This window comes from Solenopsis invicta, chromosome 8 (genome assembly GCF_016802725.1).
Source record: "Solenopsis invicta isolate M01_SB chromosome 8, UNIL_Sinv_3.0, whole genome shotgun sequence".
Classification (NCBI taxonomy): Eukaryota; Metazoa; Arthropoda; class Insecta; order Hymenoptera; family Formicidae; genus Solenopsis; species Solenopsis invicta.
In genome coordinates, this window is record NC_052671.1 from 3,033,292 (window position 1) to 3,051,143 (window position 17,852).

Sequence of the window (17,852 nt, forward strand, 5' to 3'; positions counted from 1 at the left end):
TTTCTGCTAAAAGAAAAACACGATAAAAAATTCGGAAAACTTTTTTTACCCAAACTTCTCTTTTAGCAACATATTTTGGTATTTTTAAAATACGATTTATATTATTATATACAATTGATAAGTATATACGTAATTATATAATTTTATTATTGACTTTTACTTTATTTTACGAGAATTTTTGCGTTTTATAAATTAGAAAATTGCATAAGGCCGTGGTCGTTTCTCAATAGTAAAACTATTGAAAGGAGGGGAGCTACATACGCAAGAGATAACAAAACGGACAGTTTTACGGCCGTATGATTATCTTTATTGCCGAAGATGTTACCGAGTAACATTGAAGTATTAATAACGAGTATATAATCGCACGATGCGTCTGAAATATACAAATATCCAACCGTCGCCATCGATCGCTATGCTATATGTATTTAGATATTCTTCCGATAACATCTTTTAACATGTAACATTCATACGTGTACAATTAAATTCTCTTCTATTCACACAGTCAGATATAGGTGTAGAAACGATGGCCAGTAGCGTAGCGAATATTCTGCTATTTTAAGTACTCAACAGAGAAACATAAACCCGTATCGATTTGTTAAATATTAGAACGTTTGGGAGAATGCACAATTTGTCCTTCAACGATTCAACCATTTGCGATAATTCCAGTTTAGATAGATTTCCCCGATGTGTTTATCACTTAAAAAACAATTCTGTTAGTCACATTAATTAAACAGTTGCGTTTCGCCTGTTAATAAATTCTAATTAATATGTTGGGAAGTGTATAAACAAACTGAGCGTTCTGTTACGTGCTGTCATTTAATTATCTACCTGAGTGGCCATTTAAAGCATATTTGCTACGCCACAATTGATAACAAATGATCATTGTGATAAATTGATTAACAGGCATCCTTATAAAAAATGTACTTCTTAAATTTCCTTGCGTTTTTCCACTCGATACTTTTTCTTAGATTTAATTTTAACAGTTTTATTATTTTTAATATAATATATATATATTTTTTTTTTCACAAATAACGGGAATTAAATAATATTATATGTTAGATTAAATTCCTGGAAAAAAATACAGTCAATAGTAAAGGTACGTGCTCTTTGTAATTAGCAATTTTAATAAAATTAATTAAAATTTTGATTGACTCTTTAACTCCTTTTTTCACTTATTAATACTATACATTCAATTTTATTTTATCATATTTCGTATTTTAACTTTTTCTATATTACACACCGAGAAACACATTACTAAACTCGTTAAAATGAAGGCAACTTAAAAGAACATGTTGATGTCAAAGGTTATCTAGGTGGAAATGTAAAATATCGAGCTGAAGTGAAAAGGGAATCAAAATATAGTGTCAAGGATTTAAATTATACACTCTGTCTGCAATTTGAGGATGCCTGTCACATGGAACGCGAATGGCTTCGAGGTATCAGCTACTTATATTTATCTTTCTAACATTATTGGACTACGTGGCTACACGAATTACATCGAGGTACGTATATCCGTTGAGTACGTGGGCCTGGCCACGTGTTGCGCACATTCGTTTCCGAGCTATGGAATATTTATGAACTCTCCATCCCTTTATTCGCCAGAATATTATGCGAAACAGTTGTCAACGGTTCTTTTCTCTCGCGCGAGCTACGGACAGCCATTGAAAATGATCGGATAACTATTGTTACGTTGTGACATTTTAAAAAATGCGATTATATCCCTTAACGATTGTCGTTTGGATTAGCACCGACTGCGTCGAGGCTGATTTAGAAAAGGTCAAATAGTATTCTACCCAATAGACAAGGGAGAGCTCGTCGAGAAGCTAATCACACCCGACGAGCGTATTTGATTCGAGACTCACAGACTGCGGGTGAAAGGGGAATCCTTTAGCGCTCAAGGAATCCTCTTTTGATTCGGGAAAATGGTTTTTAACATTCTAATTGATTTGCCATTTCGCTTCAACGAATAACATTTGCGAACAGTACGCAACGTGTCTGTTTTTTCTCCCCTTTCGCACACTTATTGTTGTACAAGTCGAAGATTGTGATCAACATCGTATACGTATACGTCTTGTTATAAGGTACGAAATTACTGAGACTACCAGTAAAGCTGATATAACGCTAGGTTGAATCTCGAGATGGGCAAGCAGACATAGTGTCGCGTGTCGTCCAGAGGCGTTTACGAAGATGTAATACTACCGCAGTGCTCGCAGTCGAATTTATGTATTAAAGATAAAATCACTAGACAGATAAATTTAAAAACACGTACACGATACGCGGTCAACGTATATATAAAGATGAATGTGGATGTGAAGTATTAATTACATTTTTTTTAATTATTATCAAGTGATACATCCAACACATTCTACGCGGAAAAAACAGTTTCGTAAAATATTTGACAGCAGTAGCTCAACACAGATCTGAAAATAATTTTGCTGGACCATGATAATAATTGTGTATGTAATTACGCTCGTGATGAGCGACGTTGCAAAAAATTCTGACATTCTAACAACTAGTATGAGTAAGTACATACCGTACATAATTATTTTGGTGGTCTAACAAAAAAATTATTTTCAGATCTGTATCCAACCAAGTTTTTAGATTCTTTACCAAAATCGTTCTTTCCATGCAAGTATGCAGAATGGACATCGACGTCGTGAGGATTAAATCGATTATTTTACGGACGATGGTTGATGAGCAACATGTGACGTTCAAGGTTGAGGTGTAGATATTCGAGTGTCACAAGTTGCCTTATCCGGATATTTTCTGAATAAATTCAAGATTCTGGTTTAAAGTAGCCAATAAATCTGTTTTCGGATATTTTGTACTCGGATGTATTTGGGGCTTCAAGTGCATGCAAAACATAAAGTTGTTTTACAGCTTTGAGGAAGCTAGTTGGCGGAATAATCCGATTCTGCCGCGATTGTTAGAAACGATACCAAAGAGACGAGAGATTAGCGTAATGGAGATTGTCGTCCGCGATAAGAAGGAACGTCTTTCCTCTCCTTTATCAGCCATTTGTGTCTGAGGCTCGTATTCATCGTCGTCGTCAGGCTCCTTAATTTTCTTAATCATCTATTTTATTTTAGCGTAATCTATATAATTTCTTTAAAAGATGTTTTTCTAAATCGACAAAGCCCCTCAGTTGCAATACATTGACAAAGATTTAAAAAAATTATACGTAAAAAATTGTGGAACGTTTCATGATTTTGCATATCATCGTTGAGTAACGATCATACTAATTTTCTCTATATAGTTCCAATTTTATCCTAAAAACCTATACATATATTTTGAATATTTAATTTTTAAGATCAAATTTCATGAGTATGTTTTCGTGTTTGACTTTTAATAAAAGTTTCTCCAAAATTTCAAAGATAATTAATTTATACTACATTTTATTTCTTACAGTAATATTTCAAAAAGAAGCACGGCCATTTGTTCCGAAGATTTGAAAGTATTCTTCTCATGAATTTTTAAAGATTTTTTGAACCACTTTAAAGAGATGAAAAAATAATCGGACGCAAAATATTTATGATTAGGTCTATTTTCTTTTATATTAATTGTAAAGATTAATTGTAACATTTTTTTATGGCTGTTTTCCCTCTCTTAAGCATTGTTAATTTTTAAAACTTTTTATTGTATCATTGGCACATTGTAATTCAATGCATAAGTTTCTATTGTATTAAAAAAGTGACTACGCTTTTGTTGAAATAAAAACAAATCTTTTTCTGATATTTATATAATCGTAAAAAAGAACGTGCGTGTCACGCAAGTTGACAATTTATAAAAAAAAAAAAAAAAAAACAGAAACGTTACAAACAAAAACAAAAACTTGTATTTTGTTTTTATAAGAACTCTGTGATCGAATTGCTTTGTGCGCGATGCTCTATAGTCGAACAGCAATTTGAAAGTCTCTTTCGAATAGAGGAATGTAGAAATCAATAAACAGTTGGAAGCTTTGTCGAACAACTGTACTCCCATCTCGACAATAAAATACGTCCCTTAGCCGTAGCAGGTCGTTCGGGGAGCCGATCGAAGTTACCGTCCATTATGATCACTTGGCGATCTCCGGATGTTTACGTCGCACTCCGTCATCCGTGTGCTTGGCGTGACATTACCAGGGTTTACGATCATAAAGTGAGAACCTGTGCCGCATAAGCAATCTCACTCGGCGTGGCAACGTGCAAGAAAGTTCTTCTCATCGCCGGTCTATCGTTTCTTATGTCACTCGTGACTCGCCGCAAGATTGATTTTCGCTCGTCGACCGCAAGAGATTTTCTAAAGTTGTGTAGAATTAAGAAAGTCAGGAGAGTTGGATAACTTCGTTCTATCACATAATCCTTGCGATTACATTGGCTACAGAGAATCTTTAACACAGGTGGCTCAAAGATGTAACTATCTAAGCCGTGGGGATAATTTACACACTGTCCCAAAGCTACTGTCATTAACGGAGAATTAACGCAAACTACAATTAAGTGACTCATTTGAACTAGGTTATAAGTTACAAGTAGCTTGTATTTTTCTTATCCAATCTTTAACTAACTTTATTTCACTTAAAGTCTAACATAAAAATTCCTTACAAAAAGAATTAATATTAAATGTTAAAGATTACTGGAAGAAATTTAATAAACTTTTCAAGGGGAACACCTGTCCAATCGATTTAAGGAATTTGTAATCGAAAAAAATTCGAGAATATTATTTATTCTGAACGCTAAGCTTCTAAAATAAAATAAAAAAAATTAAAAAAATATAGGATTTATCATGAAAATATGATTGTGCTTTACCGATTTGCGCGTGAAATTTTTATTCTATTGTGGATAAAGCTTTTATCTATTTATAATTAAAGCGCATATCCACCTTTCTCACGTAATGGCCCACGCTTTAAGAGGGTGCTTTTCTCCACTCTATTCGCTATTACAAAAACCTGCATGCAACAGAAGCCTGAGTTCGTTTCTTCGGACTTCGTCACAAGACCGTTAGGCCGGAAATAACAACAATATTCATCATATTTATATTTACGTACCTGCTGACCCGACGGTGGACTGACTTACTTCTCTGCTGCCATAATCGCGAGATGGTAATTAATTATTTCCTATGCAACTTTTTTTTCCTCGACATCATAGCCCATTCGATTGCATCGTGAGTTTCGATCAAAATATAATTATTACATAGAGACCGTATATGTACGAGCAATACGTTGAACGATTCTTTTTTCGCACGAAGAATAATTTCTTGTTATCGAAATATATTTGAAAAATAAAAAATGACTGATTAATTAGTTCAACATCTTTCCTTTCCGTATTATCTTGCTATCTGTCTTGCCTCCGTTAATAATCTAAGATGCACGTTAAATTTATGGAATTGGAACTTTCTTACCTTCTCCACGAGATACGTGGCAATTGATTTTATAACATTAAAATTCCATTCAGTAAAATCGACTTTAGATCTTCGCTTTATAAGATACATCTAGTGAGAGTATACGATCGTTGACGACTATAGACAGTAGATAATTGTGTGGAAGGGAGAATAATTTTTTTTTAATTTTTGTAAGGTAAAAAACGATTTTACGCAGTATTGTAAAAAAAAAAAACTGAAAACGAGAAGTACATTACTTATTTAACATTTGGACGTACTAATAAAAAAAAATTCAGTTTATGTCTAGTACAAATCGTGGCATAGAAATTTAATGGAACCTCCTGGATATCCAAAGTCTATCAGAATTCTGAACGTTGCGTGTCATTTGAACGATCATTAGATATCTATAAGAGGATTCGTTAAATATCTGTGCTGTCTGGGAGATGCTGATAGCTTTTATCAGCGTCGAGGATCGTAAATGATCGTTGAGCGGAAGTTATTGATGAAACGTTGAATTATTTAAGACAGGTACAGACACGTTGGAGGAAAGAGCGGATTGTTCATAAAGTCCCGGGAAGAGAGTTTTCCTTTGCACCAACGATTATCTTGTAAACGACTTACAACACACGCCTAAATCATTTAAATCTCTAATCGCGAATCGCGCTCGATACGATTCCCTGCCCGCGGGGGTATTATCAGACACCAATACAATTGTACACACTCAGATAAGAATGCAGACGAAGCAGCAACGAGCCAACCCACTTGTGCACAGTACGCGTCCTCAAAGACGTTTCTTTCTTCGGTCGTAAACGTCGAGAAACGGCGTCACCAACGTTGACCGACTACTAATCTCAAGTTTAACCAAGACTTCTTGTTCCTTAAGTAAACTAAAAAGTAGATTCACGGCCAGTCGTAAAATTGGAATTCGTATCTTTCGCTTACTCGGCGTTTTATATCAATTACATCGTAACAGCGATTCCCTCCGCGTGAATCGTTCGCTGCTCCAAACGCGACACGCGTGTGTAGCGCGTTCGACCTTTCTCTGCTCGTAAAACTTTTCTCCACGGAGATTTTAACGTAACGATAAGGATTCAACGGAGAGGGATACGGAAGCAGCGTGACGATAATTCTGTAGGAGGAGCTTAGGAGTGGCTGGTGGCACTTCCTCGATTCTCTCCAAGTCGTTGGCCGCGCCCGCGCTATTTTGCTTGTAGAGACGAGGAGTCGACCGCGGCTGCTGGGACTGTTCCGAGATTCTCGACACCGGTTCGTCCGGACGGTCCAGGCTAAACTGTCTCTTGAGCATTCGACATCCGGGACCCTTCCCTGAAATCGGAGAAAGCAATGCGATCTGTTAAAGGCGTAGAATTTACGCCAGATGCGAGGAATCTCATGTATTTTTGAAATATTGGCAGTATTTGAATAATCCAATACGCCTTCCGATAAAATGTAATAATCCGAATGCAGATCAATTTTATGTATGCACATAATCTTGTTAAATATGTATAATTTGGTTATGGAAATTGAGGTCAAGTATCTTGAAGTTGAAACATTTTTTTATCACATATTTTGCTCATATTTGTTTTAACAATTTTAATCTGCCATTAAAAATTCTTATGTCGAATTCTGGAGACAGACAGTTCGTTAATTGATCGGGCATTGAGTTCGATTTTGAAGGAATAATTTTAAAAAAATTAATATTTATATAAAAACAAATAAACGTGCTTGATTTAATCGTCATGTAAAATTCAAAATATTTTATTTAAATTGACTTTTCGTTTGCTCGTTGATTTGTACAAATTGCCGTTCTTTTTTTAAATTTATACTGTTTACAATAATCTTCAAACTTTGGGGTTTTTAAAAAGGGATTATATAAAAAACGAGAAAAATATTATTTATAGCTGGAATGATCGATAGAGATTTAACTGTAAAGATTTGATTAATATATTTTCGGATTAGATTTATACTCAAAACTTTTACTTCTATTCACTAGACTTTTTTTTGCTAAAAGGTTTATTGATTTGACTAAATAAATTGAGAGTACAAGGATATAGATTTAATTAAATAAATTTAGTACCATTATTAAAAGAATTCTGCTATATTTAACAAATAGAAAATTAATCATGCACATGCGGTAATTTTCCAAAGAGTTTTGATCCGTTTATTTTTAAACAGACATATACAGAAAACAAATTACTATCAAATCAAAAATTTATTATTTTATGTATAAACAAGGATATCAAATTTTCTCAGAAGAATTTATAATCTTAAACGATTTGATACTAATTTTTTTCTGTGTACTCATTGAATCCATCGAATTTCCAATTTATGCAACCAGACTTTTTCTTCAGTATAAAATCTTTAAATAAAAAAAAAAAAGAAGAAATATATACAATATTACATATATACCGTGATATTCGTTGGGCGAAAGACATCTGTAATGATTGTACGGTGTGCTGAGATCATTCTCGTCGATGCATCCGGTGGCGAAGCGGCGATGCCTCGCCAACGGCTGCCGGTACGCCGTTGAGCTAGCGATCGACGTGAGCGAGCTGGTGGAGGCGCCGAGGATCGCCGCGGTCGACTCGACGCCGCTTATCGAAGACGACACCCCGAGGGAGGCTTGATCGCTGGACGTGCTCTTGGTCACGCCACCGTGGACCGCGGCGGTGGCGGTGGCGGCGGCAGCCTCGCTCGTTCTCGCCGCCGTGTCCTGCTTGCCTTGTAACACCTCGATGAAGTCGGACGTGGACTTGAGGGAATAGCTCGGCAGCAACGTGCGCTCGTCGTGTACGGACACGGCGACCTTCCTGATGCTGGCTTCCTCGAAGGACGCGGCACGACTGCTGCCGTTAGTGACTCCGCTGCTGACGGATTCCTGGCGGTCGGGTTTGATCTCGAGAGGACTCGAAGGTTCCTCGTGCGTCTCGTCCTGGGACGGGATCACCGGTAGCGGCGAGCACGCCAACTCGCTCGGTATTCCGTTTTGGTGGCCGCCCAGCATGAGACTTTCATCGAGCCTTCGGAAAATTCAGAAAATTCAGAGGGAGATGCACGGTAACGTGGAGCGAAATGGTGGCCGTGAGCCACTTTACAAATTTTCGAGAAACGAAAGGAAAATAGAAGGTGTACGTACGCGGCGAAAATCCAATAGAGTTTTAAAATGTAATTTTTATTACGGCTTTTTATGATCCCGTATAAAGGAGAAGGAACTCAAATTTTATATCATCTCGAAGTGCTGGTCCATGAAAATTGGTATGCGTCGAAAGTTCACGTTACTTATGTATACCGCTATTTTCCGTCCAACTGCAGCAACGGTTCATATGCCAAGGAACGCGGGATGTGAGCATTTTTTCGAGAGTAAATTGACATTTCAACGTAAATGGCATTTCGATGCCGATGAGATCCAGGTGGCTCTCTCCAGTATGGATGTTTATTTATGAACGACGCGCCGCCGTTTTCGCGCCAGTATCGCTCGTGTAGAACGGACAGAAATGAGAAAGTTGTAAAAGTGATTACAGCCGCAACCGAGGAATGATATGATTACATCACTGGAGGGAGAGACTTGGACTTTAGGCGAGGAAGGAATAAACTTCACGTAAGGACGTGAAAACTAACTTTAAGTGTAATTGACATTTTGACGTAAACATCGTTTTGACGCAAGTGGTCCCTGGTGCATGTTTATTCATGCGCTGCGTTTTGCATTCTCATTTCAGTCTACTCAGTTGCTTGTAACTGGCTGATAAAAGTACGCGATGAAATTTTTTTTTTTATAAAATTCCCTGACTCTTTTAACGTTCGGACGAAAAGTTTAGCGAAATAACGATCACCGTGAAAAAATACTGGACGGATGATATCGAAATTAATGTTGGAGTTTTCGTTACACGTTACTTGATTTTGGTACGAGAGATTTATCCAACGTAAAGCAACAATATGAACAATTTGAATGTTGAATAATTTATATACGAGTCTACTCACCCATGGTTCTCCCTGATTGTAGCAGCAGAATAGCAACAGATAAAGGCATTAAATATCTGCAAACCAAATGGTGGAAATAAAGCTGTATTGAAAAAAAAGTATGTGGGATGGAAATAAACCGAACACCTTTCCATCAAATTTATTTTCGAGCCACGGATTCAAATTATTACCACGCATCGTTATAAACGACTAATAATAAAATTCAATTTATGATGCATTTTAAATAGTATTTTGCTGAATACATATATTTTTCACTTATTTGATTTTAAGATCAGCTAATCGATTGAATTTCCACAGTTTATTCAAAATTAATTAGAGGAACGTCACCAATACCGACATTAAAGCGAAACTTGCTTGTCTCGAAAACTAAACATTGCATTTTACTAATTGGTAAAAACATAATTTGATTAAATAATTAAAGAAACCCATAATCATATAGCAAAGTAACTAACTTTTTATGAGTCCTGGAAAAAATTTTACTTTTGAGATCTCCTTAATTTTTTTGGAAGAGCAAATAGTAATAAAACAAACACGATATAGTAATTGTTTAAATTGTTTATAAATAATTTTTGTATATACAAGAAATATAAAATATTGAGAGAGAATTTGAGATAGAATTTCCGTCAAAATAAGATTACGACATTTGAACAATTCTGATACAGCAGAAAAATCAAGATCTCACATCCTGAATCTCAAAAATATTTACAACGTTTAATATTTCACATCTGCATTTTTAAATTCAATCACATTAAAAATGCATAACCACAGGATTTAATGTGTGACTGCGGTAATAAGTATACGGAATAAAATGCATTACTAGATAGTTTATGAGCTATTTCATTATAATTAATATCATTTATTCATCGAGGATAACCATATTTAAGGTCAAAACATTTAAAATAAGTACTATTTGTTATGAAAATTTATTTATAATAGCACTGTGACCTAGCTGTGTTTATTAACTCTTGACAAATTATATTGATGTAAAATATTCACAGGTATTAATGTATGTAAATGAAAATAATTATTTTAGCTACACTTTTCTGGCTTTTATTTAAGCAAATTTGTCAATTATATTATTATAATTAATCTTTAACGATATTGTATTCAAATAAAATGAGAGGGATTAGATAATTATTCTTGTCCAAATCGATTTAAAAAAATTTTTAATTAACTTTAATTTGCTAAAATTTCTCTTATGCGAAACAATAGAAATGGAAAGAGTGAGGAATATTTGAAGAGCTAAATTGATGTTCGGATATGACTCAATTAATCCAAAACCATGAAGAGTTTATAAATATCAAACGGAGTTAAAAAAGGCACAGCAAATTATAAGACATATCTATTAAAGTAGTTATCTAATTCTTGATCTTTATATTTTTGCGCAACATGTTGTATCTTGAACAGTAGTGAAAGACTTCTAAAAATTCTTATGTACATATTAAAATTGTAAGTATTTTGTACATGGATGACTTATATAAAAGGAAAAAAAAAAAACAGTATTATTAATAACTATTGGTTTTGACGCTCATTTTTGCTTATCTTAGGAAAAATTAAATTATTATAAAATTCCAAACGATATTATAAAAACTGCTACATCATTTGATGGTACGAAGACACTTTCTAGTTTGTACGTGCATTTTCAAAGTTTTACTTCTTGTTTAAGAAATATAAGACAAAGTGGTGTGCATGTGCGATATATCAGCAATCTGCCTCTATAGATTTAATTTTTGTCAATTTGCGCTTGTCTAATAAATTTTTTTAATTTTCTCTCTGTTTTTCACCGCCGCGCTTAACATAAAATTGCCTTCCTCGGAGTTTTATGAGACGGCTATTTTTCTTAGATTCGAGTCTGCCGTCTGCGGCTGAAAGGTTGCGCGTCAGATCGGAAACACCCTGCATAATATAAACGTTAATTTTAAGAATACCAGGTCTTTGTTCCCTCGCTCGTACGCACGTTACTGAGTAGGTCACTTTTTGCCCACGAGTGTCATAAAAGAATAATTAACGTTCAAGAAGGAGAGAGAAAGAGAGAGAGAGAGAAAGGAAACTTTGTTGTTATATTGCGAGTACGTCGAACAATTATAAGTAAGTAAAATACGAGGTGAAAGTCGCGCTGGGATGAACTTCACGCGCACAAAGTACGGGTTGCCGCCCGCCGCGCGCGCAACTCATTGTTACATAATTAAAAACTCTCGAGCGCATTCCGCGCCCGGCGTTCCCGTCTCTGACACTTAATCAAAGGAATGCGCGGTAACTTTGTTGATTAAATCCGGACTCTTCTCTTCACGACAACTTGGGCGCGCGATACGCCCCGTAGGCTAAAGGTGCTCGGAAACTTATTCAAAACTAACCCTCGTCACATTCCAGACGAAACGCAGGTCGTGTGCGATAAAGAAGGCAAAGTGACACTCTCGTGTTGAATTTGGGACAGGAGCCGTCGCAATAAATTGAGCTTTATAATGCCAATCGAATGCACGCGCGAAGCATTAAATCACAGTTAAATACATTTACACGGAGACTCGAGTTCGCGTGTGGGAACCGGGCTAAACGTTGGGGGAGGGGGAGTGAGACACGTCCGTGGTGGAGGGTGGGAATTTGGAAAATGCTCCCGACGGAACGACTTACCTAAAGGGTGGTGGCTTGGGGAGCTCCTTGTCGAAACCCTGCTTGCCGAGGAGCCAGTACGTCGGCATCTTGCCTTTGCCCTTGACGTCGGTAGGACCGCGGTATTCGATGTGGTATCCGCCGACCTGCGTCAATCGATCCTTCGTCGCTTGGCTCAAATGGATACGCCACGGCGCCCCGGTCGACTCCATCCTCGAGGCGGTGTTCACCGTGTCGCCGAATAAGCAGTAACGCGGCATCGTCAGACCTACCACGCCGGCACAGCACGGGCCTGGGACGAGGGAGGGAAAATAAATTCCTTTCCTCGCGATATTTCAGTCGCTTTCGCCAAGTTGCCGATGAAAGAAAAACAGTCGCAACGACTGCACGCTATTTGCTATTTCAGCAAGGATTTAATCAGCGTAGATGTATGTAGATCCGACATAAATCTCCAGGTGAGAGGGTTCAATCGATCATTTACATGGAACGTTACTCGTTCTCGTCGCTAGTTTCTCGAAGTTAATTAAAAGTTAATTGATTAAATATTAGCCGATTGATTAAAACGATATGACATTGATCGTTAGTAGCGTAAATTGCGTTGGTTTCTCAACAGCGAAAGGAGGATTTGGAAATAACATGAAAGCGTTTAAGATCATTTCTACGCTTTTCGATCGTTGTGCTTTAACAATGATGAATCCCAGTGTTGCACGTTTGAAACGTATCAGAGTGACATCGGGATCTATACAACTTTTAGTTAAAAGCTGAAAATGGCAGGGTAGTGCTTTTATCAGAAAAAAGGAGGAGTTAGGTGTTGAAAAAAAGTAACAAAAATAAAAATAAAGTATCGATGGACTGATTCTTCATTTACAAAATATTTTTTTTAACAAAATTAGTATTTAAAAAATGTTTTTAAATGACAATAAGGTGACGCAGCTTCTCTAAAGGATTAAATTATTTTGTGAATTATTTTATTTTAGCTAACCCGTGTGAAGACCGATGCGCAGCCTGAGCGGCGTGTCCGGAAGGTGTTTTAACTTGAACTTTCCACTCTGATGTAACAGGTCGAGCGCCATTGTTGCAATTTGAGTTGCATGATCGGGTATTCTCACAGGACAGCCGCCTACAACCATGTAGGCATCCCCGATAGTTTCCACCTATAGTATCCGAATATGCACTTTTGTTTTTTATCCAAACAATAAGATTATTTATAAATAAATTCGTAAAAAAATACGGCTACGCAATTATCATACTAGAAAAAATGTTTTGCTCTGTGAGTCAAAATGATTAAAATGTACCGCAAAAAAAGTTTTATTTACTGTGTAAAAAAATATTTATTTTTTATTTACATGTATTTCCCAGAAGCAACTAGATTTTTTTGTTTTATAAAACAAAATATTTGACTGCTGTTAAAAAGTCCTTCAAACGAGTTTGCCGAAAGCATTATATTTTTTTTTACTAGGTCATTCAGATTACCTTGTAAACCGTGTACGCGTTAATCGTGTCGTCGAAGCAAGTGTACAGATCGTTAAGAAGATCAACCACCTGAAAGGGCGTCGAGCGTGCGGATATCGTCGTGAAGCCAACGATGTCCGAGAAATAAATTGTGACCTCTCGAAACTCTTCGGGATCGACGGGCATGCCGAGCTTCAGTTTTTCGGCGACTGAACTAGAAATACCGAGCCAAATACGCCAATTTAAAATAAACAAAACTTTTTTTTTAACTAATTATCAACTTGTGAGAAAATTTGTCAATTTCCAGTTTTAATCCCTGAGCAATTGGAGTAAATTATTAAAACTTAATATCGACAATAATTTTGTCTCATCAATTTGAACTACGATACTTTCGTGAAATAACAAAATTTCTATTGTTTACCTTGGTAACATTCTATTCAATAATTGCTCGGTCTTTTTCTTCTCCATGTCGAGCTGTTCCGTACGCTCGCGAATGAGTTCCTCCAGATTGTTCGAGTACTTCTCGAGCATTTGAAACATCGTGTCCACGAAGTTTACCTTTCTGAAAATAAAACCGCGATAGCTTTTCGAAAATACACTTGTTTTGTTAAATTGATAACATTTAATAGTTATAAAGTTAGATTTCTTTAACATTGATAAGAGTCTTTTTTTTAAGTAGAAAGCGGACGTTGAGTACTTTAGAAGATTTTAAGAGGCAATTACTCATACTAATTCAACAATTTTATGTAGATAGCTTAATTTCAAAGATACAGGGTGTCAAAGTAGAAGGAAAAATATTCTTTTTTTTTTTCAAAAATTTTGCAAACAAGCTATTTTGATAAACTTTATGTTTGAAGGACGTGAAAATAACCGAAATTTTTCCTTGAACTTTGACACTCCGTATCTATGAAACTAAGTCATTTCGGACGTGGTTATATAAAGTTTTTATCTTAAAATAATATTAAGAATCATTTCTTAAATTGTTTTAGAATATTTAATGATCATCTTATATATACAATGAATAAATTATTTAATGACTTATTATTCAATTGCTGAAGTTATTAAAGCAAGAGAAAATTTAAAACTATTACAGAAGAAAACAGCCTTTATAATTGAAACCGAACCTTCCCCCCCCCCCCTATCGTTATTGAATCGTGATTAAATCTGCGAAAAATAGATTTCGGTAACACAGCCTTTGACTTCCAGACAATGTCGCTTCTAATATTTCCGCTCTAGGGACACAATGCCTCGAGGATAATACGGTCGGACACCGATTTTACCTCCCGTGATTTAGCTTCTTGAAGAGATCGTGAACGTCATCAAAGTCGGGCCTCATTTCAGCAGTTTCCGCCCAGCACTGGCGCATGATGTTTATGGCTTCCGGTGGCGCAGCGCCTTTGCTAACCGATGGTCTGATCAGGGGCGGTGGCTTCATCACTTTCTCGATTATATCTGCGAGACACGCGAGACGCCTGACGTTTCGATTCTCAAACGATTAGTAAAATTCTAACGTTAGAATTTCATATCGCTGATAATCGTGTGCAAAGTCGCCAGATTTTCAAGTTTCGCGTACTTGTGTTCTCGAATCGATTTGTTAGCCAATAAATTAGCACGTAAATACAGATTTAATCCTTAGCAAGTAGCAAAAAATCTGAGCCACAATTACGTGTCCACTATTAATCATTTTATCGGAAAACGATATGAGCAAAGAATTGGCTCATTCTTATCTCATTTATCATTCATTTATCATAATTATATTATTTCAATATCAACGAACGCAATTCACAGTAATATGAAATATTTGCAAAATAATTATTGTCGCATTAAGCATAATTAAATTTTAATCCCGACCTTCAGAAATTAACTTATTATAATCAGAAATAAATGGCGCAAAAGCACACGTAAACGCAAAATTTTGTCTATCTATTTAATTATTTCAGGCTTGGAGAGAGTCATAGGGGAAGAGGATCTTCGTGCAACTTTAAATGTTCATTAATAGAAGTTTGCCTACACATTACCTTCCGGAGATAGGGCGAGCATACAAAATGGTTCTCCTCGAACAACGACTTCCTGCATAATAATTCCAAAACTATAAACATCCCCAGGCTGGGTTCCCTTTTTTCCCAAATTCGGATGCCTAAGCAGTTCCGGCGCAGTCCATAACAGGTCTACTCAACAGTAAGCCGACAGTTATTAACGAAATTAATAGCGGCACACTTACGTTAATTATTCCTAATTGTATTATCACTTTCCCGCTATAATTCCATCTTCTAAATAATGCAAAACCTTGGATCTTAGTCTAAATTCTATCTTCAATTAGTAAAGCATGCAGTTTAACTTTTAATTAGTGAAACTTTATAACTCGAGTACGTCAAGAAAATTTCTAAACAGCGCGCAAACACTTAATAATAGCGTCTGATGAGCACGAAAATGTAATCTTCATACAATTCATAAAGTAGATTTAGAGTTAAATTTATGATAACGTGATATTCTTGAGAAATTGTATACGGAAAGAACAACTTTACTGTGGTGTCTAAAAATTTAATGTAGATACAGATCAGAAAATAATTTTACGTTGAACCATTAAAATAATTACGCGAGAAATTCAAGCATGATACGGATGCAAAAAGTTTTGACAGTTCAGCAATCAGTTTAAACGTCCAATATAAATTCTTTAAGTTCAACATAATTTATTTTAAGATCTGTATTTCAACAAAATTATCCTTTCCGTGTAAGAGCTATTACAATCCCTTTCTGGCTTAATAAAGTCTTGATTAAAAAATTTTATTGGAATTTCACGTCGAATGTACACTCAAGAAACGTATAATGAGGCAAAGCAGAAGTCGAGGCAAAGAAAACTCACCTCGAGCTGTTTTCACAGGCGGCACTATGTTCTGTGCTTCATAAATTGCGGGCAGGCCGTAATCGGTAACTTTCAAAACCCACCTCGCATCGATCACGCAATTTCGCGACGTGAGATAGCCGTGGACGCGTATCGGAGTGCTGTGTAGGTATTTCATACCCTGAAGCAAACAAGCCACCAAATTATCATAGGATTAAGTATATATACGTATATATACATGGAATCGATTTCAAGTTCGAAACTCTAAATTATTAAAATATTTACCATCTAAATTAAACGCCAAGATTACTCTATAATGTATATACAGGGAGCGTTATTGAAAGGAATTCTTTAAGATAACTTTAAGATAACTTTTTAAACGTCTCATAAAAAATCTCTTAAAAATGACATCAAAAAGTTATCATTTTGTAAAATATCTTCTAAAAGAACTCTTTATGATAACTACTTGTAGATTTAACTCAGGAAGGAACTCAGATTCAGGAAGTCTTTTAGATGTCATATTTCCTTTAAAATTGACGCATTAAAGAACTTATTGAACTCACTGAACTCATTATATTATCTTCAAGACTATATTATCGAGTGCTCTTCTCTCAAATACGAGTTCTTAAGGAGTTCTTTCTGATAAGAAGAAGTGTCATTTTTCGGTGGATTCAGATCTCCGTATTTAATAATTTTTCATATATTTTCATAATTTTTTCTATAAAAATGAATTCTTCAAAAGTCTCAAAATAAAATTTACATAATTTTTTATTGCAAACCGCAACTGCATAATAGTTCGTATAACAACAAAACATAAATGAACAATATGTATATTCTACAAATACTTTTTTTTATCTCTTGTAATCTTGTTAGTATTTTAGAATCATCTCGATAGTACTCGCATCGACCACACGATATTCCAAAATGTTGTTTTACTCACCCGTACAAGATCGGTCAGCAAGGATAATCTGAAGGACCAGTCGAGTTTAATCTCGTCCTGAACAAGTACGTCCTCCAGAGAGCCCCTCGAGCAGTACTCCGACACTAGACAGGGTCTCGTAGGTTCGTTAAGGCATCCAATCAGGGGATTGAGGTTCTCGTGTCGCAGCCCGTGGATCTGCTCAAAAGTAGAAACGTGCAAGTGGGGAGAAACTCGATGAAATCTAACTCAGAGGAATGAATAAAAAGGATGTGCGCCTTTACCGTGACCAGCACGTCCATGGCCTTGCTCTTCAGTTCGAACGTACCTTGAAAGGGCAGCTCCTTCAATTGAACCAAGTCACCCTAGCAGAAATCAAGAAGGATCATTAACTTTCGCTCGTGCAACGTTATATATCCGTCGGATCTTGTGATCTATCGACTCACGTCGCCCGAGGAAAAAGGTTTGACGGCGCGGTGCGCGACATTCGATTGAGATAAACCGGAGATTAGCTCTCGCGCAGAGCTGTCGCAGCGTGTTTTAATACTGTCTTATCAATCTTCATTAAGCGCAAGAGGTTCTTTATCGGTTCGATCATATTCCGGAACTTGCGGCATTAATCAGCGTCACCGTATAAGGGATACGACTGACGTCTACGACGTGCGAAAATGAATATCGATATGTGTCTCGGAATATATT

At 36.1% G+C, this 17,852-nt stretch overlaps 1 protein-coding gene and 1 non-coding gene across 5 annotated transcripts in view; both read right to left on the reverse strand.

The window, feature by feature from the left end:
• Positions 1-284: 284 nt before the first annotated feature.
• LOC105199646 (retinal guanylyl cyclase 2) overlaps positions 285-17,852 on the reverse strand; it is a 65,444-nt gene continuing 47,876 nt past the window's right edge. For 2 of the 4 annotated variants that reach the window (XM_011166834.3, XM_039452341.1), the window contains 12 exons: positions 17,438-17,518; positions 17,175-17,351; positions 16,256-16,415; positions 15,411-15,560; positions 14,673-14,844; positions 13,814-13,954; positions 13,414-13,606; positions 12,923-13,094; positions 11,962-12,232; positions 9,334-9,345; positions 7,765-8,375; positions 285-6,681 (listed from right to left, as the gene is read on the reverse strand). In XM_011166834.3, coding sequence (XP_011165136.1) covers positions 6,428-6,681; positions 7,765-8,375; positions 9,334-9,345; positions 11,962-12,232; positions 12,923-13,094; positions 13,414-13,606; positions 13,814-13,954; positions 14,673-14,844; positions 15,411-15,560; positions 16,256-16,415; positions 17,175-17,351; positions 17,438-17,518 — 2,394 coding nt within the window. In that variant the 3' untranslated portion in view covers positions 285-6,427. Of the gene's footprint in view, positions 6,682-7,764; positions 8,376-9,333; positions 9,390-11,070; positions 11,230-11,961; positions 12,233-12,922; positions 13,095-13,413; positions 13,607-13,813; positions 13,955-14,672; positions 14,845-15,410; positions 15,561-16,255; positions 16,416-17,174; positions 17,352-17,437; positions 17,519-17,852 lie in introns of those variants that run through there. The other 2 variants (XM_039452342.1, XM_026134543.2) reach the window with 2 other exon arrangements.
• LOC113003765 lies at positions 3,186-3,291 on the reverse strand. The gene has a single exon (XR_003268673.1). It is a non-coding gene; the product is annotated as a U6 spliceosomal RNA (small nuclear RNA).